The sequence below is a fragment of the Zingiber officinale genome, chromosome 2B, assembly GCF_018446385.1.
Source record: "Zingiber officinale cultivar Zhangliang chromosome 2B, Zo_v1.1, whole genome shotgun sequence".
In the NCBI taxonomy this organism is placed as follows: Eukaryota; Viridiplantae; Streptophyta; class Magnoliopsida; order Zingiberales; family Zingiberaceae; genus Zingiber; species Zingiber officinale.
In genome coordinates, this window is record NC_055989.1 from 98,617,073 (window position 1) to 98,638,816 (window position 21,744).

Consider the following 21,744-nt stretch of genomic DNA (forward strand, 5'->3'; position numbering starts at 1 on the left):
AAAAGTTTTTAAACCAACAAATAACACATATCATATATATAAATTTCAAATTAATCATCAAGTTTGAAGAGATCAAATTTTGAGAAAACTTATAGATAAAACTCAACTAATTACATCAATTTATTCTTATAAAAAGTCAAAAATAAATTTTATGGACACAAAGAAATAACTTCATACCTGCCTTTGAGAAACAATCCTTTAACTCTTGAAGTTGCATATCAATAACACTATCGAATAAATCAACATGATAATAATACAAATTTAACACTTCTAATGGATTGCGATTATCCATTTTAAGGACATCACTATAATGTTATTGACAAAAATAATATTTTTTTTTTTAAAAAGAATCTCAATCATTATCTCTCATACTTTGGATATCCTTATCTTTATGTTGTAATGTCGTTGATAATTCACTCAAAATCCTAGGACATGTTTCACCGAATAGAGATGAAATGCAAAATCAAACAAAAATATTAACTTCAATAAATTAAATGTTTCAATTTTTTTATCAGAAGAATTGGAATCATTTCAAGTACATCATTAATATCAGAGAACATAGAAATTAAGCTGATCAAAGAATTATAATATGACCTCTAACATATATCCCTAGCACTTTGAAAAGTAGTTTCTTGATTAAATCTCCAGCTACTTGAAATTGCATTCCTCTCCAGTGCCTCAACAATAAAATTTGAATATTTCTCTAGAAGATCAAAACATTTATAGGATGATTCAACAATATTTATCACATCATCAACAACACAAATTTTTTTTTTAAAAAAAATAGTCATATCTACAAGAGCTAATTGAAGTTGATAGACAAAATAATATATGTAAAATACATATAAGTTCTCCTTTAAAATGAGTACTTTTAAACTATTAAATTTATTATACATATTACTACATCAAAATCTTATCCCCTCAACTTAGACATGCTAAAATTATATTAAAAAATAAATTATCAATGATAATTTTAAGTGAAAATGTTATAATATTGATAACATCTTCAATTCTGATAAAACACACATTTATATGACCACTATTATCCACATAACATAAAACAACTGATATTAAATCTTTTATTAACACATCATAAGATTCATCAACTAAATTAAAAAATAATGAATCATCAATATTTCTAAGGATAACATTAATCATTTTAGTTGCACAAGTACTTATTATATTCTTTTTAAAAATATTTATCAATATCACATCATTAATCTCTTTATTATGAACACCTAAAAACTTTAATTGAACAAGAAAATTACTTGAATTAAGAAAACTTTCAATTTTATCATGACTCCAAAATAAATTCTCCTATCACAGCAAAATCTTGATACAATCAATTGAAGCATTGAGATAGATATGGTAATCATTCCACATTTACTTTGACAAAAAATATACAACATAAGAAACAGAATTAACCAATGGAAAATAGTGTCTAAACGGTAGGAAAAAGTTGTCATTATAACATCTGATGCTTCAACTTTGGCTGGCGAGTCCTAAAATTTTACTTGTTTCTCTCCTGTTTCTTGGTCGGATGACTCAAACGAGCTTGACTAAACCAAATTATCAAGTTTGCACTTCGCATCAAGGTCTTGGTCGACCAACTAAAACCTTAAGAGGCCAAAAGACGATAGCCCCTTGACTTTTGGTGAGTGGATTGGTTCCCTCGTCAAGAGGACAGGGCAGACATCATAGGCATTGACAAAAGGTTAAGGCTGTCACGAGAAACATCCCATACCTCTCCAAAAGCACAACCCACGCGAGTGGAATCCAACATGCATTTACAGACAAACTGGATAATTAGGTGCAAATATAGAGAGAGCTCCTTGGAATACATCCAGTACCGTAGGGACAGCAGCGGGCCTTAGCAGACAAGGAGTAGTGGCCCAAGGGTGGGCAACCTTAGAATGAACACAACGCCAGCCTTCTTTCGGATCAGATGATACTTTTTTCTATCAATCCTAGTCTCAGTTCTCATCGTGATACCATCTCTCTCTCATTATTCACTATATCTAGAGCAAATGATTGCTCAATAGATATACAAAAGCCATTCAAATGATAATAATAATAATTGTTCTCTTGACGGCAAATAAGGATGATTAAGGTTTAAGATCAAAATCAATCTACTAGTGAATCTAAAGAAGATAACATTGCCACTTCTGCGTCTTGAGTTCAGTCTGGCTTCGAGTTCCAAGTGTTTGGTTTATTCCTGCACATTCAGAGAAAAGGTTCATAAGGGAAATCCATCAAAAAACACTTAAAGATAAACAGGCAAAACTAGAATGATATCAGGGTGTAATTTATGATGAATGAAAGGGGCAATCATTTCAAACCTAAGGTATGCATCCGAACGCTCTTTCACCCTAAAAGTATCAATATCATTGTCTTGCAACATAAAATGTCAACTAATACACTAAATGCCAAACTAATACACTCGATAACAAAATATAGCAGCATTTCATTGCTATGTTTCTATGCAACTATTACAAATGCTAAAAGATATATGGCAAACTAGGAAATGGCAATGGAGAAGGCAATATACCCTGAATCTTTTACGACGTGAACCAATGTCTGTTGTAGCCTGTATACTGATTTGCACATCCTGCCTATGATTTCTGGAAGTCTGCTGTACATTAAAATAACCATCTTGGTCCCAGGAAATCTCATAGTCTACCTTAAGTCGTGACCCTTCCTACAAAATATGTGAAATATTCAAAATCGAGAGAATTGAATGAAATGTGTAAAAACCATATTCTAAAAACAATGTTTGAGGGAATTCTGAGCAATAAATATCAATAGATATCAGAGTCAAATTAGATTAAACTCAGCTATTGTTACAACACTTCTTCCATTGATGTGACTCGACCAGAAACTGTCTGTCACTATCCTACATTGTCATAATGCTCGCATAACGGTCATCTGTCATCACATAATGCCTGCATTATTATTGTCCTCTCACTCTCATTTGCCACAACGTCCTCATTCACATCGTCTACCTTTAATGTGCAACAACAAGGAGAAGACAAGCCTGCCCATAGCCTCATCTTGCAATGACCACCTGATGCTACAAAACCTTACAACAAACACTGGTGGTTCACATCTTGCCAAGGCCTGCATTGCGACCCTCTGCTCTATCTGATTATTCAATCCTACTTAAGTTCCACAGTTGGCCATTTTTCAAATTGGAGCAACAAATCTGCATTTTTCAAATTGCCCCAACAAACATGCAAATTTAAAATTAGTCCTATTTTCCAGATTTATCTGCTTTGAGGAAACCATCATCCCCATCGAGAGTTGAGACACCTGCAGCACAATAGGCTCAGAAAGCCTAGTAACCACATTCCTCATTTGAAAATCATTTCTGTTATATGTATATATATAATTTACTAGTGCTACAAATTTTATAAATTTCATTCCTTTCAACTCTTAGCATGACATTTCAAACTCTACTATCAAAGATATAGTAGATGTGAGATTCTAGAAACCAGATGTAAAGGCTTAGAAAATGAGCTAAAAACCCTAAGAACTCAAGTGGATCTGAAAGATTAAAGAACAAGGTGATATGGATAAAGAATTTTTTTTTTTTTTTGAATTACTAGATTATCCAAAGGGCATGCATCCACGCATTTCAAATAATTGCCATTAACCCTCAATCCATACCTAGAGGTGAGAATGACTATTTTCTTGAATACAATTACAGACATAGGGATAAGCAAGATAAAAGAGACATCAATATCCACGTTAAGGTAGATGCTCCTAGCTTTGACAATAAGATAGAACCAAATGTATTTTTCAACACAAAATACAGGCAAGATGATTAAAATAAAGGAGAGTGTCAGATATTCTTTGTGATCGTAAGATACCTCTAAAACGTAAAGGAAAGTTCTATAAGCAATTAGACCTGTTATGTTATATGGAGCTCGACACGAGCAAAGGATGAGAGTCATAGAGACGAGGATCTTAAGGTGAATATGAGAATATACGAGGATGAACAAATAAAAAAATAAGAATATTAGAAAGAATATTGAGATTGTGTCTATTAAGGGTAAAAGATGATAAGGGCATATACTTAGATAACTAATAAATGATGCGAAACTAAGACATATACGCATATTAAACAAGAGGAAGATCAAAAAAGATTTAATTAGCAACAATAAAATTGGATAAAATTTATTTAAATATAAATGATGATATAGTAGGAAATAAATCCCAATAGCGTAACGTCACTTAGTGGGATAAAATTTGGTTGTTGTCATTGTTGTTGCATAAGATTGCTACTTATAACCCCAATTTGTCAAAATAAAACTCACTAGAGTTGCTAAGAAATTTTTATAAAATGTGTTGGTTAATCAACAACACATGGATTGAACTAATTACAATATAGAATTAAATGAGGAAGATTAACTGAAAATATGTGCCAAGGAATCAATTCTATAATAAATGAAATAATTTAAAATAGTTATCCCTAAGTGTAATGAAACACTTAAGTAAGTTTGAAGAACTCCACATGTGTAGTGAGGCTAGAGAAGACCCAAGAGTTGTCCTTATTCACTTCATTGATGGAATAAGGTAAAAAAAAATACAAAGAGAATTCTTAGGTTATTTTTTTCTAATTCATTAAAGCCTACCATAAATCCATAGAACTTAAGAAGATCATCAACGCCTCCACATTCAAACGTATTCCTTTCACAAGAATCATATCATCCTATAAAACATCTTAATTAGGAAAACTATTAAGTCAACCCATCAAGATACTATCATCCGATAGGTAGAGCCAACCCACAAAACAAGAGAATGTTAAAGAGATCTAACCAAATTGAACCAAAACATATAATATTACAAATGTCACGGAGGCATCACATAGCATTGAAATACCCACATAGTCATATCTATAAAATCCTAGCACCACCTTGATCATGAAGGGATTAGGGATGATGACATTGAACTCAAAAATGAAAACTTAAAAGATAAAAGGGGCGAGGGAAAATCTATTGGAAGGGGTGAAAGAGAAGCTACAAGACTTCATATATTGCCTTATCTTATTCATGCCCACGATGGGTGACCCATGAAAATACACTAATATTTTCATACTTATGCAAGTGTGGAAATAGAAATGCAAAATAATTATTATAGATTGTGGGAGTTGCATGAATGTAATTTGCAAGCAAGCTTTTTATATAATTCAACTCACACTGAAACCTCACTTGAACCCAAATTTCATTCTCAATCACGCAAAGATATCTAGTCCTTATTGAGATGACCCTGTACACCAATAAAATTTAGTGCAACATCATCCCCATGTACATTGCTCATATCATCCTCAATAGGCCCTACCTTTACAACCTCTTCAAAACTCACTACAAGAGATAAATCACTTATGTCTTTAAATATAATGAGAAAAATATCAAGTTGTTACAACCTAACCATCGTAAGACCATCCCCTAAGGTTAGGAAGAGCATAAATGACTATCAAGACATAACTCCAACTCCTGGAGAGTGACTTACGGAGTTACCTTTACACAGAATTAGCATGCAATATACCTCTTTCCAAATCATAACAAACAATCCTCCCACACTATCGTATAAAGCCCTCAGGGCCACCGAATTATACAGACAAATTGAAGAACTTCTAGAGAGATTTTATTGGAGAAACATCAAATATTATGTTGTCTTTGCATTTCTGACATCGAAGGATGTCTCTTGAAGAATTATATTGCCAATTGTGTTATCAACAAAATCATTATCATGTATAAATTTCCTATAGACTTGACAACATACTCGACTATAGTCAGAGGTTGACCTAGAGGATAGATACCATTATATTCAGATATGGGACTAGTGACAATCACCTTTAAAAGACAAGATGGACTATATGATTGATGGTCATGCCCTTTGGGCTTTCATATGCTCCAAACATAATCGCGAGGGAAATAAATACGGTAATGAATCAAGTCCTAAACTTCTCCAAGTTAACAAATAGCTTCTTGGTCTCAAGGGTTTCAAGGACTAGACAAATGTGTGCTAGGTGGGTGTCATGCACTTTGCTATAGATTAGGATGTCATGAAACTTCCTTGAGTTTATAACATTGTACAAATATTTTGTTAGCAACTTCAATACCATTGTGTTATACAAATGTTTGATTAGAAATTTTAGTACCATTGGCCATAAATTGGTTTTAAAATGGGAGTTTCATTGGACAAAGTTTGCCTCTTAGACTTTCCAAAAAAAACAAAAAAAGGACTAAGGCCCGTCCTACACTCAAAGCCTTTATAACCAGTTGAGGTAGCTTATGATGTGTTTGGAGAAGGAATTTGAGATACTATAAGCTAGGAAGGTCACATGACAACATTATTCCACGTATGATAAGGAGGTTTACACTATTATCCAAGTTCAGGTATTGACAACACTACTCATTACTGAAAGAATTCATATTGCACCCTAATCATATGGCACTTAGCTACATTCAATCACAAACAAAATTAAGCATCAAACAAGCTAGATAAGTTGAGTTCCTCAAAGTGTACACTTTTATCCTAAAATAACAATTAGGTAAGGATAGCAAACCTATCGACACATTAACCCAATATAGGATAGGAACCATGAAAATATGATTTGAACGCTAAAAGGGTGAGTAACCTACATGCCCTAACTATAGAATAATTTTTCAAAACATTTAAGATGAAAATCATCATAATTTGGTTAACTTTATAATTAAAGATGGTTACTTATACAAAAGCACAAATCTATGTATTCCCATACATCACTTAGAGTCTTCTTAATATAGAAGCTACACACAAGAGCTCTTGTAGGATACTTGAGAAGGACAAAATAATAGCCCTTATTTTAGATAGATTATGTTAGTCATCTTTAAGATGAGAAATAGTTAAGGTCATAGCATAGTGTTGCACATGTTAAATAACAAAATCAACCAAGCAAAACATAAATCTCTATACACCCCTATCAATCCCTGCAACAAGGCCAATGACACATCTAAGATAGCTAAGTTGTTTTATAAGGAGCTTGTTAGATTTGCATGGAATACCCACATTGATTGTCTCAAATAGGTATGTCAAGTTTCTTAATTGTTTTTAGAAGTGCTTATGAAAACTATCTAGGAGTACTCATATTTCCATCCGCATTACATCCATAGACTCAAGACCAAATTGAGGTAGTTAATGGTAGTTTAGAATATCTACTTAAGTGTCTCGTAGAAAAAAACTAGGAATTTTGGATTTTATTTTACCCATTATTGATTTTTCTTATAATACTTCTATAAAACATTCTACTAGAGGTAAAAGTTTATTCAATATTGTCTATAGGTCTACATCTTGTCACCTAGTCAATTTGGTTTCATTATTAGTTGTTTCTTACCTATCACCTTTTTGCATGAGTTAAGAGATTTTCTATGTGTAGTCAATATATCCATGAGAAGAAAATTTCCACTAAGTAATAAACTTTATAAAATTTATATGGAACCACATTGTCAATCGAAGAAGTCTATATTCTTATCCACGTCTGATGTAGGAGGATCCAAGCTTTGGGTTGAACACAAAATTTTTAATATATCAAATCGAAGCTCATTTAGAGATCTACAATTGGTTAAAGCCTTTTTGAGGCTCCAAATAATTTTTGTCATTATTTTAGGGTCATTTTTGACTTTTGCATCGTTAAGATTTTGAGACTATTTAAACCTTTGTTTAGTTAATTTTAGGGCATTATCTTTTGTTTTGAATCAATTTTATTAGGTTAAACCTAGAGACAGTGTCTACGTTTGGCAATTTCTTGTCTTCTCTGAAATTCTTTTGTAAAAGTCAATCTCCAAAAAAAAAAACACACACACACACTAGCCTGTCCAACGTTAAGAAGCTACTTAAAACACAGTACAAAATTTTATATCTACTCTACTAGTCATTTTTGCATGGTCAGAAAAATAAACCATAATCCTTATAGTTTTAACTTATGAATTAAAGAATCAAATATTTTATTGAGACACATTTAAGTCTTTTTTGTTTGTTGATTTGTCCATAGGTTGTACTCCTAGCACTTCGACTTAGTTAATTAATATGATTGAGAGTGTCATCTATACACAAACAATGCTAGATCCCAATGGAAACGCTAGAAGAAACTACATTGGAAAAGTCACATGGATATAGAGCTAGATATAGAAGATGTATGGATCACAAAACAAGAACTACAATGCACGCAACTTGGCTTATTTGTTGAGATTGAAAAATCCAACATCAGAATCATCTTCTACAAACGTAGCTTGATCGTACACTCTGCACCTATGCAAGGCATCATAAGCCTTAACAGAACATTCTGCAACAGTGCTCCCCTAGTTGATCACTCCTCTACTTGACAAACTTGAGTTCTTCATTGGGGGATGATACAATTACGGTTTTTTTTAAAAACTTGTTTAAAATTACTTAGAAGATTTAAAAGATTGTTAGTTTATTTGGAAGTTTGCTAAAGTTGTTGGTAACTAAATTATATTTTTGCGATGAACTGGTTTCATTGTTGGCTTATAAAATGGGTTAGGATCTTTGCATTGAGTAGTCCTTCAATTAATGATATGTTCCCCTTTTTGATCAGTTGAATTGTGCTTGGGGTTAAATCAGTTCCTAGTTTGTGTTTCATTTGAAAGAAGGAAAGAGAGAAAATTTAGTAGAGAATTCTTTCGCCAGCCATGCGTTCTTCCTAGTATTTCTTGAGTGGAAACACTGTCCTGGAGAAGCTCCATGTTTTCCAGAATGATTGCCAGGGGAATTAAATGTGGAATAAGCCACGTTTCTTTTTTAAGATTAGGGAAAACAAAGCCACAAATAGACCATATAACAGGTGCTGTCAATCACACTGACATACAAATAAAATATCAAACCACTACTAACAGATAAATACTGCAGAATGCCATTTATGGTATAAAGCAGTGTAAACTCTTACCTTCTGCATTGATCGTCCACATAACACCTTCATTGCATTATAGAAGTCATCGTAATTTTCAAACTGAACCCAGACTTTGCAGTTAAGTCCTGAAATAATTTCATTGGTTTCTTCCGTTTTGTTACCCAGATTATTGTCCCCAGAAACATTAAGATTCCTAATTGATGGAAGCAAACAGTGTTAAAGAATATTAGACACAGAGGTAACTGATAACTGAAATGTTGAAAATCACATAATGGATGAACCCTAAGATTCTGAAATAAAAAAATGGGTTTTAATGTGAGACAAAATATTTCCAAAGGTTATTGATGAGGTTTATACATGCTCACTATCAAACAGGATCTAAAGTTCCTAGCTATAGTTTCTTTTAAAATACAAGCTTATGGTCAACTTTAGTGTAGATAGCAATTCTGATGGAAAATATGAAGACATAATAATTGATCTACCTAAAATAAGTGAACTCTTTCAGTGTGTGCTTGTATTTTTAAACTCACAAAACCAAACTAAGATAAGATACATATTATTTAGTACAATTTTTCATAAGTACATTTTTATAAACTTCCTAATTAGGTTAGAGACAAATGAAGGATTCACATATCATTTTTATTTACATAAAAAAAAACTAATGGTAGAAACCTAGACAATTTTGTGCAGTGTTTTAGATAAGAAAAATGATCAACTAATTGCATCAATGCAATGAAAGGAGATGCATTATGTGGTTATTGTCACAAGATCTCCTAGGATCCTGGCAAATTCGAATGTGTGTGTGTGTGTGTGTGTGTGTATGTGAAGTTCCCATCCTTTTACATCAGTACAAAATGGATTCATTAATATATTAAAGAAAAATCTTTTTGGTGTATGTTATTTATAGATAATATATGCTTATTATGAGAATGCACCTAAACTAACAGTTGGACTATGAACAAAAAATTAGAAATCAAAGGTTCTAAGTTAAAGAGAATGAAGAACTATACAAAAAACAGTTTTAGAACCAAGAAAAGTACCGAGGAAATAGTTAATATGGTTGATCTTGCTCATAGTGAGCATTCAAAAATCTTCAATTTATAATTGAATAAGAAGATGATATTGATGAAGACATCATTAATAGGATAAAAATGTGTATTTGAAATGGAGAGAAGCTTTTGTAGTCTCAAATATCCGTCATGTGCTTTAGAGTAAAAGTTAAACTTTATAAGGCTAGTATACCAATTTAAACATTATGGGTTAAAGTGTTAGGTTGTTAGGAAACAACATTTACAGAAAAAAAAAATGTAGAAAAGATGAGCTTGTTATGTAAAGTTACCATAAATAAATAAAGCAAACAAATACTTACCAAAGAGCATTTAGCTGTAACTCTAATTGATAATACAAAGAAAAAAAATGGTTAGGATGGTATGAATAAGCTCAAAGGAGAGCCATAGATTTTATAGTTAAATAATAAATCAATTGGAGTGGAAGCCCTATGTAGTAGAGAAAGACCAAAGAAACATCAATTAATATTAGAGAAAAAATAATGTAATTTATATAAATATTGTTTAAGGATATAATTTTATATAAAGCTCAATAAAGGAATAATTCATGTTATTGACATAAATAGCTAGGACTAGGGCTGTAAACAAACCGAGCCGAGCCAAGCTTTGGGGTGTTCAAGCTTATTTGATAAAGTAACCAAGTCGAGCCGAGCTGAGCTTAAAATGAACCAAGCTTTTGAAATGAGTGTTCAAGCTTGGCTTGGTTTATTTTTTATAAGCTTGAGCTTGTTTGAAGCTTGGCTTGAGCTTTGCTCGTTTAGTTGTTATCAAGCTCTCAATTCAAATGTGGAACCACCACATCAGCGGCCCCCCTAGAGCCGGTCCCACGGTTATGGAGGGAGGTAAATGCAGGTACACAGCTAAAAGCGCATAGCCGGGACGTTAACCTCAGGCAATGACACCTCGAGGAATCAAGCTCTCAATTCAAGCTTGGCTTGAGCTTGGTTCGAGCTTTGTTCGTTTAGATGTTATCAAACTCTCAATTCAAGTTTGTTTGATTGTTTAAAACTTTTAGTTGTTTGATTGATTATTGAGCTTGATAATTTAAATTTATTTTATTTATTTATTTTATTTTATTTTATTGTTTATTTAGCATATTGAAAAGAGTTTTATTAATCGATATAGTTCGTGAACATTGTTCACGAACGCTGTTCACAAACATTGTTCACGAATGTTAATGAGCTGAGCACATATGTGTTCAAGCTTGTTTATTTAGCTTAACGAGTTATTCAAGCTTGTTTGTTTAATTAATCTTATGTATATTGAACGAACATAAACAAGCTCTTACCAAGCCGAACAACAAGCTTGTTCACGAACGCTTGGTTCATTTACAGCCCTAGCTAAGAATAACATGGTTTAACGATGGTGGTAATGAATTGTCTTAGTAAGGCATATCTAGACACTTCTATTGAAATCCAAATAGAGGTTGGAATTTTAGTGCATCGAGGTCTCGGAGCTTTGTTACCTTTAAACAATGCTCGCCAACACAGGATAACTAGAGTGCTCAATTTATAAAAAAAAATGCAAACCCATAGCACATTCACATGACTCGGTATTAATTTTTTTTCCTAAACCCTAAATTTCCATCCTTCCGTATATGAGCCACCCCATCAGCAACCCCAATTCCCTCATGTCTGCAAGATAGTGTGAAGTACATTAGCATCTCCATAGATCTAGCACAAGATCCTTTGTTCGATAATTTTTTCGAGACGAATTCAAATCCATAATATTTAGTTCGATTATCACAAACCACTCACGAGCCAAACTCTATTTATTTTTACACAATTATGGTTTGAATATGCTCAAATTAAGGTTCGAATAACTCAAACCAAACTTGAATTTTAGCTGTTTCAAGCTATAATTCATTTTTCCTCGAATTAATTTCAAGCTATAATTCATTTTTCCTCGAATTAAGATTCAAACAATTCGAACTGAACTTAAGCTCGAATTTCATTTCAAATCGAGCTCAAGCTAAAATTATTTGTATTTTCAAACTTTGAATCGAATTCAAATCTCTCACACATATTTTTTGAGTTTGAACTCGAATATCAATATTTTCATAATATTCTGCTTGATACGGTTTGTTTGCTCCCCTATCAGAGATGTAGTATATACTTGAAAATATTTTTCATGCCTATCATGTCAACCTTAATAAATTATCCTTTGAAGATATAACTGATTATGTTCTAAACTAGCGGTAGATCTTATTGTCATAGTGCTTGCTGGTGGAGTTATCATGTTGCTAAAAGGATTTGATCTCATTCATTGGAAGGATCTACTTGAAATGTGAAGAAAAATTACTTAAATATCAAAGTTATAATAAGTCTATAAGTCTTTAAACCTTGCCTTTAATGGATGATAAAGTATCTCTCCCTTAGCTGAGGATCAGAGCTTTAAAAATACTCAGTTGCATGACTCCAATTGTAGGTTGCAGCTTTAGAACAACTAAAAAAGGCCTTTCATATTACTCATAGTTTAAGATGAACTTATTAGGGCCTGCAACATAGAATGCATGACCTAGTCTTCTACTTGAAAATCCATTAGAAGAGTCAAAAGTGCAACGTGATCACTCATGGGTAATAAGAATTCAATGTTATCATTGATGAATGAAAAACAAAAAATCATCAGAGTAATTTTCATTAAACAATTACACTTACTTGTATATACAACATAAAACAAATACCAATGAGAAAAAGAGCAGCATTTGAAGCACTCATCTGTTGAGTTTGTATTTTAAATGCTTTAACTGCTGACAGAGTATATAAAGCAATAACCATTGTCCAGATATAATCAGCCAACTCCATTACGATGATAGAAAAATGTACCTTATCTTTCCCAACGAGGAAAAAATGGTATGTGTGACCAGCATTGAGGCCTTCGATGATACTCTTGGCTCAGCCAGCCATCTGGAAGGAACACCCCGTATTATAATCGTGTCTGGCCTCCTAGTAAATCCCCTTCCTGCAAATGAAACATGGAAGACATGATTATCATTATCCCCAAGCAATGTCAAAGGAAACTAGTAGTAAAAAATCTATTGTTCTAAGATTAGAGATAGAACATAATTACGGGAATCGAGAAACTTAGAAGCATAACAGTCCTCCCACAACTTCTTAAGTTGCTCAAAATCATCCGCAGGCGGGATCTCAACGCTCATTTTGAACTTGACGCCCTCCAAGTTCAAATCGATCCCAGCAAGCCGGTCGACGAAGGAGCTCCGCCAATCCAAGAAAATCTTCCTGCGCGCCCGCTCGTCCTCTTCCCGTCCTTGTTCGTTTTTTACTTTGAGGAACCCTAAGTCACGGACATAGAGGGTACCTGTCGCCACAGGTTCGTCACGCTTGCGTTTATGAAGATCAGGGCGACGATGGAGGAGGAGGTCTTCATCGGGAATGGAGAGGGAGAGGGGGTTAGAGCGTAGGAAGTGGAGAAGAGCGACCTTGAGCTTCCACTCGTCAATGGGCTTGACGGCGGGATCGGAACGGAAGAAGGTGAGCAGAAGCTTGACGCGCGGAGCGAGAGCTAGGCCGCTGCCGATTTCCAGGGTTTCGGTCGGCCCGAGAGAGTTCAAGGAGCGGCGCCGGGCGGCGGCGGAGGTGGCCATCGCTTTTAGTTCCCACTACTACTCCAGTCGGTATAAATTGGGGGAAATCTGGAGTTCTCTTGGAATTTTCACGGCGATCGTGTTTATAATGTAATAGGTTTCCAAAAATAGCCCGCCCAGACTCGTTTAGCCTCCCGATTTACTCGCCAAATAACGGACCTTTATAATCTGATGATGAAGTTGAATCGCTGGCTAAAATATCGGCGTTTCATCACGGTTTTTAGATTTTTTTTTTTTAAAAGCATATTTTAATTATCGAATCTATTTTCTAAAATATTCTTACCGTCTTTGAATTCTAAATTAAAATAAAACAATTTATTTAAATTGAACCAAACTAAATTAAATCAAATCAATTTTTTAAAAAATAAGTTTTTAATTTTTTTCTCTTATAAGTATCTATTAACAAAAAAAAATGGGAAAATAAAAAAATATATTTTTTATTTTATATTTTTTAAAAATATTTTTTATTAAAATTTAAAAATTAAAAAGGGATAAATTTAAAAGATCATTATGGATTTAATGATATATTTTTTTTTAAAAAAATAAACTTTTTAGAGTCATGAAATCTTTTAATGAAATAATTAAGTTGTTATTTATTTTTTTAATTTGGTTCGATTGATTCTTTTAAATAAAAACAATTAATTAAGATTGAAATAGATGGAAGAAGTATTTTGAAAATTAAATGCGTGTTTATATAAAAATATAATGTCCTTTTTAAAAAATTTAGAAGATCTTTATTTTATTTTATTTATTTATTTTGAAGAGCCACTCAAAACACCAATAACAACCCAATCAGAAAAAAGAACTTATTCTTCTTACTAGTGATATTTCTCTCTTTCTTCATTGCATCAATGACATGTTCCAAGCAAACACAATTCACTCGGTGAGTTCTAAAATGCTATTTTCTTTTTCCATGTAAATTTTCAACATGTCAAGCTAGTGAAAATGAATCTAGGTGTATTCTCTGCAACATGATTTTTTTTCTATCCTCCAATTTTTGCTTTTTAAGGTAGTTTTGATTAATTTTTTTTTTTTAAAAAATATGCATTATTATTCTATTAATGATTTCTCTTTCCAAATTGAAGATTTCTAAAGTGTTTTGTGGCCATAAATGATTGGGCATTATATCGTTGCACTTTTAATATTACTCTGAGTTTGTTCTTACTTTTGTTTTAGATTTAAAGTTCTTTATAACAAATATTTGATAACTCTAAAGAATTCAAAATCTAAAATAACATTGCTTAGTCTTGTTAGACCAAGATATTTATGTTTGTTAAAGAGTTATGTTTTGCTTAAGTATTTAAGTTGGTTCAATGTGGGCATTAGAGATCAATGTGTGTCAATATGTGTTGGCAATGGAATACCTCGAATAGTTATTGACAGTTGATGAAATTCTTGTAAACCAAAGTTGATCAAATGCTTGGGATAAGGTTCTAACAAGTCAAGGTTCATTTGATATTTGACAAGTGAAAGTCTAGATATTAAAACTGACTAGATGCTCAATAAAGGAAATCTTAATGGCAAGGTCTCTTAACAAGTAAAAGTTCTAATAGGTTAAGGTTCGCTAGATGCATGGTAGATAAGGAAGTCTTGGAGATAAGGCCCCTTAGCAATGGAAGTCTAGAAAGCAAGGCCTCTTGGTAAGATGAGAAAGTTCCGAAGGCAAAACCTTTTAGCAAGTGAAAATCCTTGTAGATCAAGCTAGCTAAATACCAAACAAATAAGAAGGTTCATATGTTAAGCCTTTTAGCAAGACGAGAAAGTCCAGAAGAAAGATATCTTGGCAAGGGAGGTCCAAGAGGCATGCCATCTTGGCATGAAAGGCTAAGTGAGATAAGACTTTATGAGTGATCTATATTTTTTATTTTGAGTTGACCTTAGCTTACATGAGAACTCAACCTTAGAATTGGTTATAAAGTTAGTCGATGATCTTGTTGCTTGGTGGATCAATCAGCTAGGCAATGAACTGTAGGATTGAAGTGAGCACTAGAGGGGGGTGAATAGCGCATATCGTTTTTTTTTAATTTATTCTTTTTTTCAAACTAGAGTAAATACACAGTGAGAATTCAAACACGAAAAAAGACTCAGTTTATTTTTACTTGGTTCATAGCCTATGACTACTAGTCCAATGCCCACGATCGTTAATCGTTCTCGATTCGACAATCCACTAATAATCTCTTCTTTTTTTTTAACAATAATTCAGAGGCAACGATTCACCTCTTACACAAGATTGAAAGTGCTAACAAGTTTACCGCTACGTAGATTCAAAAACACGAAGAATGCAACTTAAAGAGGATACTGACAAAGTAGATTGTAGTAGCACTTCATGGTCGGAGTAGCACAGCGATGTTGCATCAGAGTATCTGAGCGAAACAAGAGCAAGAGGATGTATGAAAGTTGATGTTGAAGCGTCTAGCCTAGCCTACTTTTATAGGCTTGGATCAGTCACCCAATAAGCCTGATTGGTAGCCCGATCCCCTCAATAATTGAATCCAGATCAGATTTATTGGGCGATCAATGTATAGGTTTGGTCTCTCGAACCTGTATTTTGCCACTCTCTTGTCGTTGTGTCAGCACCTCGACGTCAATCCTCTACCATGTCAACTTCACAGCCCTTATCCTTGACTGCACCTCGTGCCATGTCAGCCATTCGATTCTTATCTCATGCCACATAAGCAAGACGATCCTTATCCTGTGCAACGTCAGCCATCCGAGACTCATCCTTCTCCACATTGGATGTCACACCTGTTAGAGTGTATACTAAAAGCCTAGCTTTTGGTATAAATATTTATCTAGAAATAAGAATCACATTGGTCAAATGTCTACATTTATGATAAATGTAGTTGCTCAATTAATTTATATTGTAGATAACATGGTGTGTGGTGTCACATACAGAACATCATGTTATTGGTTCCTTATAAATTATAAACAGTAGCTCACGACCAAGATGGAAAGGAACAAACCATTGGAAGGTCGTAGTGTAATTAGGTATTAGTTTATCTTAACTATATAATTACACTAGTACACTTAGAGTGTATTGAGTAGGACCATTTGAGGTCGTTCCTTTTATACTGACTTTATGAAGGAACAAAGACCTCAGTTATTATGGAAGTGTGTGCTCTTAATCCTAATATAATAACAAGCACATATATTTGATATTTATTTCTTTAATTTATCAATGGGTGAGATTTAGTTCGATGAATCAATAAGCCCGATAAGTTGGGAAATGATATCACTTATAGTGTGTGTTGTTGATTATAGAAGGAAACTGTGTCCTAGTAATCTAGGTTGAGAATGCACCCAAGAGGAGCTCATAAGGATTGTCATGTTAAACCCTGCAGGTGGACTTAGTCCGACATGATGATGAAGTTGAGTGGTACTATACTTGGAGCTAGATATTAATTAAGTGAGTTGTCAGTAACTTACTTAATTAGTGGACATTTGTTATCTTAAACACAAGGAGACTAACACACTCATAATAAGAAGGAGCCCAAAATGTAATTTGGGATTGGTGCGGTAGTTCAATAATAGTTTTTTAGTGGAATGAATTATTATTGATGAAATTAAGTTGTGTGTTCGGGGCGAACACGGGATGCTTAATTTCATCGGGAGACCAAAACCAATTCCTCCTCTCGGTCCCTATCGTAGCCTCTAGTATATAGAGATTTATACTCACCGCATACCCACCTTCTTACCCATCCAATGGGGCCGGCCAAGCTAGCTTGGAACCCAAGCTAGGGCCGGCCAAGTGGATGAGTAGGTGGTAGGCCAAAGCTTGGGTCCCAAGCTTGGGTGGCCGACCACTAGAATATTAAAAAGATTTTATTAAAATTATTTCTTATGTGGATATCATGATTTTAAAGAGAGTTTAAAAATTAAAAATTTCCTTTTATAGCTTTCTACAAAAGATTAAGAGAAGAGATTAATCTCTTTCCTTATTTGTAGTTTAAAAGGATGGTTTTAATTTTTGGTAAAAACTTTCCTTATTTGTAAATCATTTAACATGTTTAAAAGAGAGTTTAAAATTTGAAATCTTTCCTTATTTGTTGATTAAAGGAGGATTTTAAATTTTAAGAAAACTTTCCTTTTTAACCATGTTCATGATTTAAAAGAAAGTTTAAAAATTAATAATTCTCTTTTATTAGTTTCTACAAAAGATTAAGAAAAGACTTGATATCTTTCCTTATTTGTAGATTAAAAGAGATTTTAATTTTTAGAGATAACTTTCTTTTTATCTACATGTTTAAAAGAAAGATTTTAATTTATTGAATTTCCTTTTTATAAACCAATCATAAAGGGATTAAAATTATTGGAGAAATTTTTATAAATTTCTGGAAACAAATTAGGAAGTTTTAATTAATTAAAACTATCCTTGTTTGTAGCTTTTATATGGCCGGCCAAATAAAATTGAGAAAGAAAATTATTTTTAATTAAATAAATTTTCCTTTTCAATGGCAAAAGAATTAAGGAAGTTTTTATTAAAATTTCCTTATTTGCCAAGATCAAGGATTATAAAAGAGGGGGTAGAGGAGGCTTCAAGGCTAACGAATCTATTCTATTTTTCTCCCTCTTTTCCTTGGTGGTGTGGCCGGCCCTTCCTTCTTCCCTTCTTCTTCTCATTGTGGCTGAACCTCTTCATGCTCATGGAGTTTTAATTGGTGGCTGGATCTAGCTTGAGGAAGAAGGAGAGAAAGCTTACATCCCTTGGAGCTTGGTTGGTGGAAAAGATCTTCATCTTTTCGAAGCTTTGTGTTTGGCCGAAATTTGAAGAAAGGAGAAGAAGGTGCTTTGGTGGTTCTCATCTCGGAAGATCGTTGCCCACACAACGTCCGAGGTTAGAAGATGAATACGGTAGAAGATCAAGAGGTCTTTCTTAAAGGTATAACTAGTATTTTTTATTTCCGCATCATACTAGTTATTTTTGGAAATAATACTAAATACAAGAGGCATACGATTCTAGTGTTTCGAATTTGTTTTCGATATAGTGTTCTTTTGTTTTTCTTTTCCTTGTGATTTGATTGTTCTTTTCGGTTGACCTAAAGTTATTTTAGGAAATTAAATATTAGCTTTCCTTAAAAGGTTTTGTCTAATCGGTGGTAGTTGCTCTCATATCCAAGAAGGCCATGTGCCTCGCCACGTCAGTACTGGGAACTAATTTTGGAAATTAATATTTAATGGAATTAATAACTTAGGTGATTTGGATCAAACGTGTTAAGTTCCGCAAGAGATCCAAGTCAAAACCTAAAAGAACAAATAGATTAAGTTTTGGATCAAACGTGTTAAGTTCCGCAGGCGATCCAAAATTTAATTTAAAAGAACACATGGTAGCTAGGAAAATGTTCAGACCTTTGTACAAAATTTTTGTACAGTGGAACCTCTAGGTTTTCCGAGTAGCAACCAACAACACCAACACACAAGACATCTCAGCTACCACGACACACACAGTGCCATCTCAATTTCTGATTGATTGAACCTTATCATTCGGTTGCTTAGATTGTTTAGTTGACTGGTTTACTCATTTGGTCGCCTGAATCCTACAACACAAAGTTAGGACAAGATACTACATTAAGTATTTAAGATGATCACTTAACTATCCGATCTCAACTTCATAATTCGAGTAGGATCTGTAGTTGGATCGTCACCTAAGGTTGTCCCATAATGAGGACTCGACCTTACTTGTTTTTCTTTTCAAAATAACCTCTCCATTCCAAAAGCTTACCTTCACTTACCATTTATCAAATATCTAGTCCTCTATATCTATTTGGACTTCCTTTGCTCAGCGTTCGATCACTTGATTTGTCAAGTCTTTCTTTGACTTGATATCTGGTCCTCACTAACCTATCAAATCCATCTTGCCAGATAGCCAGTCCCTTAACTCATTTGGACTTTCACGTCTGGTGCCCTTAATCTGCTAAAACTTTTGTCGTCTAATATCTAGTTCATCTGATCTACTAGGGCTTTCCAAGTTAAGCTTCCTGCACACTCATCTAAGTCATTATATCACAACATAACTTAATTTTGAGGCTTTGCCAAATACTTGACGATGGGGAAGTTTAACTAGAAGTTAGTAAAAGAGAAGTTCAAGTAGATCATGATTGATGATGAACAAAAATCATAAGTACACGATTATCGTCAAGCAATAAGAGATTGATTCCACATGAATTATAAAATCAAGAGTCAGTTAGAATCACTAAGCAAGTTATTTAGACGATTGAAAATCACAAGAATTGAGAAAGAAAGAATGAATTGAGAAAACATGAGAAATCTTAGGAGAAATTTGGTTTTAGAGAGTAATTCTAGGATTTCTATTTCGCCACGATAACTGTTGACACTCTAAATACTATTTACTCTCTTACCTCAATGTTTATACGCATGCAGGTGGTCTATCTTGAGGTAATTAATATAAACTTATGGAATTATACCAGTGTGATTACTTAAACTAAACATTTACTGTCAAGGTAGTCTTACTAAAGTGACTATTTTCTCAGGGAGGTTGATCAGGATGCTCTACAATCCTCTAGGTACTATCCCCTACTTCATGACACCAAATTGAGGTAAACCCATTAGGCCATGTGATGGCCAATGGTGTCCTTGTGAAGTTTTGGATTACTTTCGTGAATAACCCCTCACGTCTAGAGATTTATGGGTCAAAGAATTGGGTTCACCCTTCAGTCTTTCCCTGTGTCCTTGGGATATGAAGATGCACTGTTAGTATCATAATCATGTATACATAATAAAGCTGGATTATGGATAAACATATCACATGGGGAAAAAAAAGACAAATAGATATCTAAAATAAATGTCAACAATACATCATACTACTCTCTTATTCTAGAATTAAGAGAACTACTCTATGAAGATGGAGTTACAACCAAAATACAAAAGGTAAGACATCCTACAACTCAAATTAAAGAGAAAAGAGGAGAGGAAGCTTAGTCGTGATGGTTGCTGGTGTCTTCGGAAGAACTCCTATCTCTACAGTGGACGAAAACTTCGATGAGTGACTCTCTTAGAATTCTCTGTCACAGGGGAACACTTTTTCTCTAAAACAATAACCTCTTCAGGCCTTTTCTAGCCCTCCAAATACGTCTAAATTCGTTGTAATCTTTCAAAAAGTAGAGGGGTGCCACCCACGAGCTACGATCGTACTGGGAGGCACGGCCTAACATGCCACTCTAACTCAACAAAATCGTAGGATCGGACACGACCATGCTAGGTGGCATGGCTAAACCATTTTTGACTCTGGAAATTCCTTTATATAGGTTGCAGAAGACATAATCGTGTCAAAGGGCACAACTTGGATGTGTTAGAGACTAATTAAGGTTGATCTACGATAGAATGGGGCACGACCATGCCTGTGGGCACAACCAGCCCGTGTTAGGCTCTTTAACTCCATGGATGCTCCATTTCACGTCTGCTTTCGGCTAGAGGAACATGCCCGTGTCATGGGACATGGCTAGAGCATGTTCCTTATTGTGAATTCACGTTTCAAGACTTTTTAGCTCAAATTTAGCTCTAGTTTCATGTCCTGTCAATCAAAAAAGCACAAAGAACTATTCTCAAACTAGAAGAATGAAAATGATGCAAAAGAGATAAAAGTATGCAAAATATGCTCATACGATGAAATAAAATGCATGTAAAACAATACCAAAAACTATGCACGTTTCAAGACTTTTTAGCTCAAATTTAGCTCTAGTTTCATGTCCTGTCAATCAAAAAAGCACAAAGAACTATTCTCAAACTAAAAGAATAAAAATGATGTAAAAGAGATAAAAGTATGCAAAATATGCTCATATGATGAAATAAAATGCATGTAAAACAATACCAAAAACTATGTACAAAACACACACATCAATTACCCCTAGACTTGAACTTGTACTTGTCCTCAAGCAAAACATATAATCTAAATCTACGTATGTGAATAATGTCATAATCCCTAACAAATTAGTTTAATTCTATTATATAGTTCCACTAATGAGCAAAGACAAACGAATTGTCCTAATACGGCCTAACTAAAAGTTCTCTATGTTTAGTGCATAAAGTAACTTAACTTTCAAGCTTCAACCCAATTCTAGGTAAGCCATTATCTAACCACGCTCCTAATGCTTCCAATGATAGACATTTACCTGCCACATACAAGGTTCGTTCCCCTAAAGTGTTAT

The 21,744-nt window shown here is 33.7% G+C and overlaps 1 protein-coding gene across 1 annotated transcript; it reads right to left on the reverse strand.

Annotated features, from left to right (window-relative positions):
* Positions 1–1,333: 1,333 nt before the first annotated feature.
* LOC122046486 lies at positions 1,334–13,673 on the reverse strand. Its single transcript, XM_042607204.1, has 5 exons — positions 13,048–13,673; positions 12,804–12,939; positions 8,948–9,104; positions 2,549–2,698; positions 1,334–2,215 (listed from the first exon to the last, which is right to left on the reverse strand). Exons 1-5 carry the CDS (start codon positions 13,580–13,582, stop codon positions 2,210–2,212), a joined length of 984 nt encoding a protein of 327 aa, XP_042463138.1. The 5' UTR covers positions 13,583–13,673; the 3' UTR covers positions 1,334–2,209.
* Positions 13,674–21,744: the final 8,071 nt, after the last annotated feature.